The sequence below is a fragment of the Vombatus ursinus genome, unplaced genomic scaffold (genome assembly GCF_900497805.2).
Source record: "Vombatus ursinus unplaced genomic scaffold, bare-nosed wombat genome assembly UNPS02014158.1, whole genome shotgun sequence".
NCBI lineage: Eukaryota > Metazoa > Chordata > Mammalia > Diprotodontia > Vombatidae > Vombatus > Vombatus ursinus.
The window spans coordinates 5994731-6009302 of NW_020953936.1; the positions used below are offsets into that span (position 1 = coordinate 5994731).

The window sequence follows — 14572 nt, forward strand, 5'->3', positions numbered from 1 at the left end:
GTATATGAATGTTAAATTCTTTTTTTTAACCAAAAGGAAAAAGGAATAACATTATCTTTATTTTGCTCATGTCAGAACCTGTTCTGTGGCTTATTTATCGAAGTAAAGAGATCTAAGAAACATTAGTAGAATTGAAACCAATGATGTAATGAGAAATGCTAATTGGGAGAAAAGAACAGTGTTCCTATGATAATAGGAAGGCTGGGGAAGGTTGGGTAAGAGGACAGGACTGGTAGTGTTATCACTGTGCTTATTAAGTACCTACCATGTGCCAGGTACTGAGTTAAAGACTGGGGATATGAAAAACAAGTCTGTTGTCAAGGGGACAGGCTTGTTTAATGGGGAGACAATATGAGAGCAACTATGTATAAACAAGATATGCTGCTGTTTAGTTGTTTTTCAGCGGTATCTGGTTCTTTGTGACCTCTTCTGGGGTTTTCTTGGCAAAGATACTGGAGTAGTTTGCCATTTCCTTCTCTAGCTCATCCTACAGATTAGGAAACTGACGCAGACAGAGTTAAGTGACTTACCTAGGTCACACCAGTAGTGCCTGAGGCTGGATTGAACTCAGGTCTTCCTAACTCTCTAGGCCCAGCACTCTACTCACTGCACCACCTGGCTGCCCCACAAACAAGATACATACAAGATAAATTGGGGGTAGTTTCAGAAAGAAGATGCCATTAAATAGGCCTGGGAAAGGTTTCATGCAGAAGACGAGACTTAAGTTGGTACATGAAGGAAGCCCAGGAAGCTGGGAGGCAGAGATGAGGAGAGAGGGAGGGAGTGAGAGGAGAAGGAGGGGAGAGAGGGCAGGGGAGGAGTGCCAGGCATAGGGGTCTCCATTAATCCACAAATGCTCAGGATGACAGGAGGTCAAAGCTGTAAGGAAGCTCGGGGATCCTTCAGATCAAGCCTTTCCTCTTAAAGTCCAAAGTGAGGCCCAGAAAGAATCAGGGACTTTATCGATCCTTGGTTTGAGGTACAATCTTGTCGAGGCGACCTCTAACTTAATAGTGCCTGAATAACTAACACTGAAAGACATATAATAAGCTAAAGACACACGATAAGCACAATAAACTTGGATCGACTTACATGCTTGTGGTGTTGCTGTATAAAAAACTTTTTTCTTTTGAAGGAGATTTTTAGGATGTTCATCCTATAAAGAAAAGACAGTATCGCTCATCAATGTAAGTAAAATCACAAGCTTCATGACACAAACACTTCGCAAATTAAATGAAATACTCTCCATTTCCCAAAGAGATTTTACATGAGCAATGGTAGAGGCAGTAACATCTTAGCCAACAGTAAGAAAAGGCTGAATAAAGGTAGACAGTAGAGCTGGCCCATTAAGTTTTAATGAAAAAATAAACGTCAAATTACCAGCAGTGAGCATTAGATAAAACGCTCTTCTCCATGAAATCCCTATCTTTTGATCACTCCCATTTATTGAGGGCTGGAAGGTTTAGAGAACACTTTAGTACCAGAAATCTTAGGAGGTGAGTATAAGCTTCAGTCTATCCACTTTTCAAATGAGGAAACTGAGGCTCAGAGAAAGGATAATTGATTTGCCCAGGAGACAAAAAAATACTAAGTATTAGAGGTGGGATTCAAATTTAGGTAACCTAACTCTATGACCAAAGCTTTCCATTACACCATGGCTTGGCAGTACAACAGATAGAGCGTTGGACTTGGAATCACAAGACCTGAATTTAAATCCAGCCTTAGACACTTACTAGCTGTGTGACCCAGGGCAAGTCATTTAACCTCTGCCTCAGTTTCCTCAACTGAAAAGCGGGGATACCAGCACCTACCTCCCAGAACTGTTGTGAGGATCAAATGAGATAATGATACAAGAGTTTTGCAAACTTTAAAATACCTTATAAATGCTAGCTATTATTATAATCAAAATTCTTTAATTCAAAAAATATTTATTAATCACCTAGTCTATGAACTATACAAGGGGAAACCAAAAAGAGAAACCACATAGATCCGAACCTCCAGAACCTTATTCTGGAGAGGGGTTACAAACGTGGACATGGATAAGTAAAGAGAAAACAATGACAGTCTGGGAGCTTTGGAAAGCTTCCCAAAGAAAGTAGCACCGGAGTTCGGTTTGATATGTGGATGAAGATTCTGAGAGGCAGAAAGGAGAAGACTGCGCACACCAGGCATAGGAGATGTCAGTCGTGAATGTATGGATTACGAATGCTAAATTCAAACAAAAGCTAAGGAGCCTGCTTTGTCTGTAACAGAAAGTGCATGAAGGTGAGTAATAGGAAATAAAATCTAGAAAGGTACGTGTTAGGTAGGGAAGGGCTTTAATGCCAAGTAGAAGCATTTCTATTTTATCATGAGACAATCAGAAGCTATATAAGATTTATAAGAAGGGGAAGGAGAGTTAGAAAAATTACTTTTGGGGGCAGCTAGGTAGCACAGTGGATAAAGCACCGGCCCTGGAGTTAGGAAGACCCTAGTTCAAATTCGGCCTCCAACACTTGACACTTACTAGCTGTGTGATCCCGGGCAAGTCACCTAACCCCACTGCCTAGCCAAAAAAAAAACCAAACCAAACCAAAACAAAACAAAACAAAAAAAACAGAAAAAAAGGAAATTTCTTTAAAAAAAAAAAGAAAAAAATTACTTTTGGTAGTTATGGAGAAGATGAATTAGAGAAGACCAATTAAAAGGCTATTATGAAAGGTACACTAACACACTGTTGGTGGAGTAGTGGACTGGTCCAGCCATTCTGGGGAACAATTTGGAACTATGACTGAAGGGCCATAACACTGTACAATTTTTGACCCAGCAATAACCATTACTATGTCTATATCTCGAAGAGATCAAAGGAAAAGGACTTATATGTAAGGGAATATTTATAGCAGCTCTTTTTACAGCGGCAAAGAACTGAAAATTGAGGGGATATTGATCAATTGGGGAATGGCCAGACAAGTTGTGGTATATGACTGTGCTGAAATACTGTTATGCCAGAAGAAATGACAAACAAGACAATTTCAGAAAAACCAGGGAAGACTTATAGGAACGAATGCAAAGTGAAGTGAGAAGCACTAGATCACTGTGCACAGAAACAACAATGCTGTAATGATGATCAACTGTGAAAGCCTTGCCTACTCTGATCAAGACAATGACCCAAGACAATCCCAAAGGACTCATGATGAAAAAATGCTATCCACCTCCAGAGAACTGATGAACTCCGAATGCAAAATAAAGTACAATTTTTTTTACTCATTTTATATTTTTTTTGCTATTTTTTTTGCAACATGGCTAATACGGAAATCTTTTGCATGATTTCTCATGTACAATTGATATCATATTGCTTGCCTTCTCAGTGGGTAGGGGAGGGGGTGAAAGAGAGGGAGAGAATTTGGAACTCAAAATTTAAAAAGAATGTCAAAAATAAATAATATTCTTAAAAGTTTTTTTTTTTTAAAAAAAGGCTGTCATAATAATCTAAGTGAGAGGTAATGAGGGTTTGACCTAGGACAGTGGCAATCCAAGTAGAAATAAGGGGACAGGTGTGAGGGGTGTTACAGAGATAGAAATGACAAAGTGAAGAGGTCAGGATGATGCTGAGGTTGAAGACCTCAGTGACACAAAAGTTGGTGATGCCTTCAACAGAAATAGGGAAGTTTGTAGGAGGATCCAGGTTAGAAGGGAAGATCCTGAATTTCATTTTGAAAGTGCTGAGTTTAGAATATTGATAGGTCATCCAGTTGATATCCAGAAGGCAACTGACAGTGCAGGACTGGAGTTTACCAGTTTTCTTTTGGACAGCACCATCTGGACATCCCTTAGGCATGTCTAATTCAAGATGCCAAAAATTCCTACTCAACCCACCCCTCCATCAAACTTTACTATTTCTCACAATGGCACTACTATCCTTCCTGGCACTGAAGCTTGGTTGGTGTCATCTTTCACACTCTACTCTCCTTCAATCAACCCCATCCCCCCCATTCAATTTGTTGACACATCTCATCAATTTTACATCCACACTTGTCCCTTTTCTTCACTTTCTGGGCCCTCATTGCCTCTCACTTGGACTATATCCACTCCTAATTGGACCCCTGGCTTTTACTTTCCCCTCTTTATAACATATGCCAAAATAATCTAAGTCCCATAGTATTATTCCCTTGCTAAAGGACTTTCAGTCATTCTCTACGGCCTCTAGGATAAAAATACAAATCTCCTAGTTTGGCATTTAAAACCGTTCACAATCTGTCTGCAGGCTTACTGACCCTCTCCAGGCTTATTTATCATCACTCCGTTTCATGACCTCTATGTTTTGGACAGACTATCCTATTTACTGTTTCTCAAACTCTGGTCTTCATGGCCTTTGCCCTGATGATAGAATGCACTTTCTTTTCACTTCTGCTGTTTAGAATTCCTGGTTTCCCTCAACACTCAGTTCCTCCTACAGGAAACCTTCCTTGATCCCTTCCAGCTGTCTCTAGTGCTTTCTCCCTTCTTAAATGATCATCTATTTTCTTGTTTGTGTAAGTGTTGTTTCCCTCCAATAAAAAAAAAACTCCCTGGAAGCAGAGACTATTTTTTTGTTGTGTTTCCTGGGCACCTAGCAGTCAATGCTTTGTGAAAATGAAATGCTTCACAGAGCCTTGTTGAATTGGACAGGAAAATCCTTAAGGCCGTTTAGCCAAATATAAGTAATCAATAAAAACTTCTGGTTATTTGATCTGGCAAAAGTTTGGCCTGGTAATGAGGCTGTAATCTACAATAAGATATTTCTTTACTTTTTTAGGAAGTACAATTTTAATTAAGAGATAGCAATGCTTTAGTTCAGCACACACTTCGAAGCACAATTCAGAAAATAATTAGAAGTAAATTCATTTTACCAAGGATAGAAACTTGTGCAGATATGTTTGCGGTAAACGGCAATGCCAGCTGCAGCAACTCCAATCGTCAGATCTAAATTATGTAGATCCTACAAAAGGAATATAGTATATTAGCAAAAAGCAGTCCTAGTCAAGCTTAGGAAAGCCTTTCATTTGAAATATTCCATATATTTACAAATAGTAACCTATACATTAACAGTGGAGAAAAAGTCATTACTGAAAAACAGCAAGGCTTAAAGGAAAAAGTCAAAATATCCCTAGTTCTACACTGTCTCCTTTAAATTCTACTGACACATTCCAGAGCTGAGAGGAATCAGGGGGTCCATTCTTTCTGAACATTCTCATACAGAATCCCAACAGGTTTCAGATGATTTAGAGCTATAGAGCCCTAATAATTTAAACATTTTGAAGGCAGGGACTCTTTATATCATCTTTGACTACACTGCGCCTTGCTTTAAAAATATTTTCTAATCTTTTAGTCCAACTTTATTAACTGACATATGGGGAAACCGAATTCCAAAGAGATGAACTATTCTTCCTGAGGTCACATACTTAGTAAATAGCAGAGACTTAATTCTAAATCAGGTCTTCGGTCTCAAATTCAGTATACCAAATTGTAGTGATGATTCCTATGTTATTTTTGTTAATATTAATATTTTTAAATTCCAACACTTAATCTTAAAAATCATACAATTACACATTCAATTATACTTTCACGGCAAATTAAATTAGATTCTATTAGAAAAAATATTAAACACCTATGTATAAAACATCATGTCAGGTAATGAAGATTCAGAGAAAAGAACAGTTTCTGCCATTAAAGTTTGCTTTCTGTGGGAGATATAATATACAACAGATAAGTAAAGGCAAAGCTTACAGAAAGCAACATGAAATAATGTAAAGATGGTGGAACACGATCAACTTTAGTTGATAATGAAAAGCATCATGTATTAGGTGGCCCCTGAGTTGTGTTACAAAGGAAGTTATGGGGGGCAGCTAGGCAGCGCAGCGGATACAGCACCAGCCCTGGAGTCAGGAGGACCTAAGTTCAAATCCAGCCTCAGACACTTGACAATTACCAGCTGTGTGACCCTGGAGAAGTCACTTAACCCCATTGCCTAACCAAAAATAAATAAATAATTAAGGGAAGTTATGGATTACAAGAAGTCAGGTCAAGAAAGGAGTACAATGGTATAATCCACCTATGCAAAGGGTTGGAAGCAAGAGACAGAATGTGATGGAAAAGTGAATGGGTTGGTCTGACGAGAATAGAGAGTGCATAAAGGGGAGTACTATCAAATAAGACAGAAAAGGTAGGAAGAAACTATATTGTGAAGCACATTAAATGCCAGACTGACAACCTCTGTTTCATTCTAGAAACAACAGTAAGCTACTGATGATTACTGAGTAGGACAGTGACAAAGATTTTGTTTTAGGAATATCAATTTGGTAGCTACTTAGAAGATGGATTGGAGAAAAAAATCCAGACTTTTGCCCATTATTAAAAATGTTTGTGATAGCGTGGGAAGACCCATATGAACTGGTACACTGAAAGTAGCAGAACCAGAAAACCAAGGTATACAATGATTATAACAGTGTAAAAAGAAAGACCAAAAAACCAGAATGCTGTGCAATTACAGTGACAAAGTTTAGTCCCACAAAAGAGTTGGAAAAATACATCTCCATCCCTTCTTTTGCTGAGGTGGAAGGCTACAGGTGTACAATACTGTATATTCTGTCACACATAGTTGAGGTGCTGGTTGATTTTTGCTGATGCTTTCTATCTTTAAAAAAAAAAACTTTGTTAAAAAGTATGGTTTGATGAATGGGAGAGGAGGAAGACATACAGTTTAAAAAGATGTTGATGTAAAAACAAAATATCAATAAAAGAAAGAATAAAAAACAAAAACTTCTAATTTTAATACTACCATGCTTACAGGTAAAAAAAGGACACCTTAGCAATAATCCTGTTTCCTCTTAATTCCCTACCAAAACCCAGAATTGAAAAAATATTTTATCACAGAATTTTAGAGCTAGAAGAAACTCCAGAAATCATTTAGTTCAACCCTTTCATATTAGACGCAACTAGGGGCAAAAATGTTAAGAGGGGAATTTGGCTGAGTGAAATCTGGAATACATAACATTTTTAAAAGTATGGATTGTTAATGTTTTAGACATATCTAATACTGTAAATATTGAAAACCCAATAATCTTAAAGTAGAAGGAGAAAAACTTTTGTTCTATCAAGGTTAACCAACTCATTGCAAGAGAGGAAAAACCCTATTATTTACAAGGAAGATACAAATTAACTTGGTTTAGTTTTGAATTAGTTTTGTTTTGTTTTGATGGAGAAGAAAAAAGTAGGAGAGCTGGATGAGAAAGCAAGCCACAGAAACGGACTGGCAAAAACAGAGCAAGAGATGCAGATGGAGCGGCCATGCAGACATTCATGGCACCACTTCACCATCTTGTGGCCTTTAAGGATATTGCTACCAAGGACATTTAAATGAAAAGACCCCTGGGTTTGAAGCCTATGGGATTCATTATGCTCAAGAATCTGTTTTGAAGGGAACTGTGCATTTTTGTGTATTTTTATATATAACAACAGTAAGTCAAGAGAATAGAAAACAATGCAATAGTCGTTACCCTCAGAACTTATACTTTATGAGTATGGAGTATATATATAAATATGTATAGAATGAATATATAAAGAATAATACAAGGTGGCATGGTAGGTAGAGTGCCAGGAAGACTCTTCTTTCTAAGTCAAATCTGGCCTCAGACACTTACTAGCTGTGTGACCCTGGTCAAGTCATTTAATCCTGTTTGCCTTAGTTTCTTCATCTGTAAAATGAGACGGAGAAGGAAATGGCAAACCACTGCAAGTATCTGTGCTCAGGAAACCCCAAATGGCTCACGAAGAGTCAGATACGACTGAAATGACTAAATCACAACAAATTAAATATAAAATGGTTAAGTTAAGATGGCACTCGAATTTGAAGGCTTCATGTAGGAAGCAGTGCTTGGGCTGCATTTTGAAGGAACAGAGGGATTTTATGAGGCACGGGGTGAGAGAAAAGGGATGGCCAGTGCAAAGGCACACAAAGGAAGATGACAAGCCGCGTGTAACAGAGAGAAGCAGAGGAGAGGCAGTGATGTCCAACAAGACTGGAAAAACAGGCTGAGGCCACGTAGAGGACTTCAAAACCAAACTGAAGGATTTATGTTTTATTGTAGAAGCAACAAGAAGTTGCTCTAGTTTATTGAGTAGAGGAACAACATAATAAGAGTTGTATTTAAGGAAAATCACTTTAGTACCTTGAAGAGGATGGACCAGAAACAACAACATAACAGCAGTCACCACCCAAAAAAACTGAAGCCAAGAAGCCCCTTAGGAAGTCATCGCAATAATTCAGGTGAGATGATAAGGACTTGAACTAAGGTGGTGATGGCTATCTATGTGATGAGAAGAGGGCAGAGAAGGGAGCTATGGTGGAGGCAGAAACAGCAATAGCCAGGTGTGGAAGGGGGTGCGTCTCAGGACATAAGATAATGAGAATGGCCTTGGATGCCATGAATTTGCTAGAACAGCTAGGACTGGAGATCGGGAGATTAGCTTTATCGATCTGGGAGTCATTTGTATAATGGAAACCCATGGAAACTGATGAGATGACCAAATAAGAGGGAACAGAGAGAAAAGATAAGAGGGTCAAGGACAGAGTCTTCGGGCACACTCAGTTAGTGGGTGTGAGATACGGATAATGACCCAACTAAGGAGACTGACAGGCGGTTACAGAGGGAGGAGAAGGTCCAGGAGAAGAGTATCCAGGGGTGCTCAACAGTGTCAAACGAGACATAATGGTCAAGAAGAATAAGGACTGAAAAAAGACCATCAGATCTGACAATTAAGAGAGCAACTTCAGAGAGTTCAATTTCAGTAGAACAATGAAGTTGCAAGAGTGTGAAGATGGGGGTCTGGAAAAGGGAGGGAATAAGTATTTATAAAGCACCTACTATGCTAGGCACTGTGCTAAGTGCTTTTACAAATATCTCATTTGTTCTTTGGAACAACCCTTGGAGGTAGGTGCTATTATTACCTCCATTGTACAGCTGAGGAAAACTGAAAGCAAATAGAAGTTAAATGACTTGCTTAAGGTCACACAGCTACTAAGTATCTGAGATTAGATTTGAACTCAGGTCTTCCTGACCCTAGGTCCAATACTCTATCCACTGTGCCACCAGCTACCTCTGGCAAAGTTTTGAACAGTTTGAGAGGACATTCAATACTCCAGTTTGGGTAATGCATAGGGTACTTTACAGGGCAGTATCACAGGGTCATAGATTTAGGGACCTTAGAGATCATCTAATCAAACTCTCATTTTACAGATGAAGAAACTGAGGCCTAGAATACTTGACTCCCCAAGGTCACATAGCTCATACTAGGCCTAGGTAAGATAAGAAGAAAAACCACTGATTAGGAAAACTTTCTGATAAGAGTCTGATATCCAAAGATATAGAAGAGGTTAATAAAAATATATATGACCCAATGGGTGAATGTCAAAGTATATTAACAAATAGATCCCCAAATTTCAAACTATTAAAATTATCATGTGAAAGACAGATCCAAATGACTAATAATAAGAGAACGGCAAATTAAAACAACTGAATAATTTACTTCACCATAAGAAACAACAAATATGAAGAATTCAGAGGAACATGGGAAAAATTATATAATGGAGTCAAGCTAAACTAATCAGAACAATAATGCACACAATATAAATGGGAAGAGTAATAAATTGGTAATGAATAATGCACAATTAAAATAAAACACTTGGCCCTAGAGAATAGCTGAGAAAATCTACTTCCCCCCTTTGGTACAAAGGTTGGGGAATGTAGATGTAGACTACTACATATATACTGGCAGCATGGAAGGCAGCTAGCTAGGTGGGTAGTGCATGGAGTGGTAGAGTCAGGAAGACCCGAGATCAAATCCTGCCTCACACACTTATCTGTGTGACCTCAAACAAGTCACTTAACATCTCTCAGTCTGTTTCCACACGTGTAAAATGGGATAATCATAGCAGCTACCTTCAGGGTTGCTGTGAGGATCAAATGAAATAGCAAATGTAAGGTGCTACAAATGCTAGCTATATATATATATATATATATATATATATATATATATATATATATATATATATATACGTGTGTGTGTATATGTGTATGTGTGCATATATATATATATATATCTAACTATAGCTATTATAATATTATACCTAGGACTTATGTATTGACAATATTATGTAATAAAAATATTCAGACACAATGAGTTGGCTGGTTTTGCTGAACTGTTTTTTCTTTTTCTTTTCCTTTTTAAATCTAGAAGGCAATTTAGGTAGGGGAGAAGCAGGTAGGGATGTAACTTAAATGAATGTGACATAAAAACCAAAGGCATCAACTTATAAAAAATTATGAAAGAACCATCAAAAGGAGCTCAGTATCACATATATAAAAATGTGAATTGTATTTGGTAGGCATCTCTCCAACATTTACTTGGACAATTTTCAATAACCCCTTTAAATTCATTCAGCAACCTGGAGATGCATTTTATATATAATTCATCCTGGAAAACTCAATGGAAAGCAATTTTACTTCCAATTGGACATTCCATGGGAGCTCTAGATCATAGTTCCTTTATGGACAAAGATGTCAGTTGATAATGCATATCCTTAAATGTTTCAGAGACAGGTTGTTAGAACGCTGGCCCTGAAGTCAGGGTTTAAAACGTCAGTTCAAATCCTATCTCAGAACCTTACTGGCTGAATGAAACTGGGCAAGTCACCTAACTTCTCACCTTATTATTTTTTCCCTCATCTATAAAATGGAGATAATAACATCAGCAACCTCAAAGACTTGATCAGACAAGATAAAAAATGTAAAGTACTTTGCCAACTTTCTATGTAAATGATAGCTATTATTATTTTTAAAAGTAAAGCAATCTATTCCAAAGAGATGAAAGAAAAAGGAAAAGGACCTATACGTACAAAAATATTTATAGCAGCTCTTTTGGTGGTTGCAAAGAATTGAACGTTGAGGGGATGGCCATCAACTGGGGAATGGCTGAACAGGTTGTGGTATATGATTGTGATGGAAGACTATTGTGCTATAAGAAATGATGAATGAGATGCTTTCAGAAAAACCTGGTAAGACTTATATGAACCAATGAAAATTGGAGTGAGCAGAACCAGGGAAATATTATACACAGTAATAGCAATACTGTACAATGATCATCTGTGAATGACTGTTATTCTCAGCAACACAATGATGCAAGACAATTCTGAAGGACCTATGATGAAAAATGGTGTCCGACTCCAGAGTATTCCTGGGAGTACAGGAACTGATGGAATCTGAAAGCACGTTGAAGTATACTTTTTTTTTTACTTGCTTTATTAATTCTTGGTTTTTTGGTCTGCTTTTTCTTTTGCAACATGACTAATATGGAAATGTTTTGCATGGCTGCACATGTATAATGTATATCAAACCATTTGCCTTTTTAAGAAGGTGGAAAAGGAGGAAGGGAGGGAGAGAATTTGGAACTCAAAATTTTAAAAAACAAATATTAAAAACTTTTGTTTACATGTAATTGAGACAAAATTACATTAGAAAAAGATAAAGCAATCTTTTTTATGTCAGAGGCCATAGAATGTTAGGGGTTTTAACTAATTACTTGAGGAAGTACATGAGAAGATTAAAATCTCTTCTCTAAGGAAATTATTTGGTACACCTACTGCTCATACTGATGCTGCCCTGGACTGGCATTTTGTTGAACAAATCTACAAGATCAGCTGTTAAACTTTCACAAAAGGACAACAGTCTTCTTAGGTCTAGGACAGGGATGGGGAACCTGTGACCTCAAGGCCACTTGTGGCCCCTCCACGTCCCCAAGTGTGGCCCTTGGACTGAATCCACACTTCATAAAATAAATCCCTTAATAAAAGAATTTGTTCTATAAATCTCCGACTCAGTCAAAAGGCCACACCCAAGGACCTAGAAGGTCACACGTGGCCTCAAGACCCTAAGTTCTCACCCTCGGCTCTAGTATCTCCCTTGAATGTCTATATTATCTAGGAAGCTACGAGTTCAGTTATGGATTGATAGGGCTCAAATACCCAGATCGACGATCTGCCCAATACAGTTTATTTGTTTTTTTTTTAAAATAGTATTAGTATTTTATTTTTTTCCAATTACATGTAAAGATAGTTTTTAACATTCATTTTTGTAAAAATTTGAGCTCCAAATTTTCCTCCCTCCCCAAGAGAGCAATCTGATAAAGGTTATACAAGCACAATCATGTTAAACATATTTCCACATTAGTCATGTCATGAAAGAAGAATCAGAACAAAAGGGAAAAACCATGGGAAAGAAAAAACAAAAACAACCACAAAACAAAATAGTATGCTTCAATCTGTATCCAGACTCCATAGTTCTTTCTTTGGATGTGGATGTCATTTTCCATCATGAGACTTTTGGAGATGTCTTAGATCCCTGCATTGCTGTGAAGAGCTCAGTCTATCAAGTCAGTCATTGCACAATGTGGCTGTTACTGTGTACAAGGTTCTCCTGGTTCTCCTCATTTCACTCAGCATCAGTTCATATAGGTCTTTCCAGGTTTTTCTGAAGTCTGCCTGCTCAGCATTTATTATAGCACAATAGTATTCCATTACATTCATATACCACAACTCGTTCAGTCATTCCCCAACTGATGGGCATCCCCTCATTCCTTGCCACCATACGTAGAGCTGCTATAAATCCAATATATCATATCTGTACATACTTGTTTGCATGCTATCTCTCTCATTAGACTGTGAGCTCCTTGGGACCAGGGGCTCTATTTTACCTTTCTTTGTAACCCTAGTGGTTAGCACAGTACCTAATAAATATTTATCAACTGACTGACTGAAGGCTTTTGGTTTCTTCTAAGACAGGGTTTCTTATCTTTCTTGTGTCATGGGCTCCTATGAAATCTATCGACCCCTTCTTGGAATAATATTTGTAAATAACTGAAGGAAAGGCTCAATTTCAGTTAGAGGTTAGTAAAAATAAAGATGTAATTTTTTTTTCCTATCCAAATTCATGGATGCCCTGAAATCTATCCACAGAACACTGGAGGGCCCATGGTCTCGAGCTAAGGACTCCTACTCTAAGATAAAATACAAATTTCTCAATTTAGCACCGAAAGCCTTTCACAATCTGGATCTAACCCATCTTCGAAGACTGACTTCAAATTACTCCCCAAATTACTGGCCTATTTGCTGCTCCCCACACTCCATACTACATCTCCCCATACTCAATACTCCCATGAGCCTTTGCACAGGCTAAGCCACAAACGTGGAGTGCTCTCCATCCTCACCTCTGCCTCTTGGAATCCTGAACTCTCCTTTAAAGACTCAGCCCAAATGTCACTTCCTACACAAGGCCTTTCTTCACCTCCACCATCACCACCACCACCATCCCATTCAGCAGTTGTTAATAGTCTCTGTCCCACTTCCAAAATTTAATTGCATTTCCTTAGTATATATTTTGCATTTACTTATCTATATATTTATCTTTTCTTAGTAGAATGTAAGCTCTTTGAGGGCAGAGGCCATTTCACTTTTGTTTGTATATCTGGAGTATCTACCTAGCATAGTGCCTTGCACATTGTTGTTGTTCAGTTGTGTCCAACTCTATGTGATCCCTTTTGGGGGTTTCTTGGCAAAGCTATTAGAGTGGTTTGCCACTTCCTTCTCCAACTCATTTTACAGATGAGGAAACTGAGGTAAATAGGGTTAAGTGACTTGCCCAGGGTCCTACAGCTTTTACGTGTCCATGGCCAGATTTGAATTCCGGAAGATGAGCCTTTTTGACTCCAGGCCCGGCACTCTATCCATTGTGCCACCTAGCTTGGCACACAGAAGATGTCTGATCAGTACTTGTTGAGTTTAACTGAACTGTTATCTGAGAGACATAGCTTCAAAGGCTATTCATTTTACAAGACTCTTAAAGCTGTATCCCTCTATTAAGTTAGGTCATCAGGCAAGGTACGTGGGCAGTATCTTAACTCCCTTCCTGTCTCCTTCCTCTGCCATGTGCACAAGTATTTAGGTACACACAATTATGGACTAAGCTTTTGTATAGAATAGATACAAAAACGTCCATTTGAACAACATGACCACGTTTTTATCTCTTTTGTTAAAAAGCAGTTGAAGGACTTGTCTGATATGTCCCTCGAAATCCCTGGTACGAGGACCCAATCAATAAATTATAACTTAAATCTGGTTCCAGTAAAAAGGTGATCTCTGCAGGCTAATCTGTGCTCTCTTTTGTCAGACAACGAGCCCAATCTTTTCTGATTCATTCTTTGTCAGCTCCAAAACTTAAGGCCGGATTTGGTGTTGAGCTAATTACTACCGTCCAAGTTTCTGGTAGCTTTTGCTTCCCATGCGCCTCTGAGACAGGTCTTTGTTCTGTTTGTAGCCTTCATTATTCTCTGCTACACTATTTTTAATTATGCAAGTTGTCTCAAAACCTTATGGAAGCAGACTGGCTATAAATAAATTAAATTACTATAATCAATTCCAGGGTTCTAGCTATAAAGAAATTACATAAAGGACACTAATGTTTGGTGTTGTTTTTCCCTCAAAGGAAACAGCAGCTTTTATGTC

General features: G+C 38.1%; 1 protein-coding gene across 4 annotated transcripts in view; it reads right to left on the reverse strand.

The window, feature by feature from the left end:
- Window positions 1-14572, reverse strand: part of PTPN3 (protein tyrosine phosphatase, non-receptor type 3) — a 287103-nt gene that overhangs the window by 79154 nt on the left and 193377 nt on the right. For all 4 annotated transcript variants that reach the window (XM_027859060.1, XM_027859063.1, XM_027859062.1 and 1 more), the window contains exons 10-11: window positions 4869-4957; window positions 1093-1156 (exon numbers count right to left, since the gene is read on the reverse strand). In XM_027859060.1, the coding sequence (XP_027714861.1) occupies window positions 1093-1156; window positions 4869-4957 (153 nt within the window). The remainder of the gene's footprint in view (window positions 1-1092; window positions 1157-4868; window positions 4958-14572) is intronic.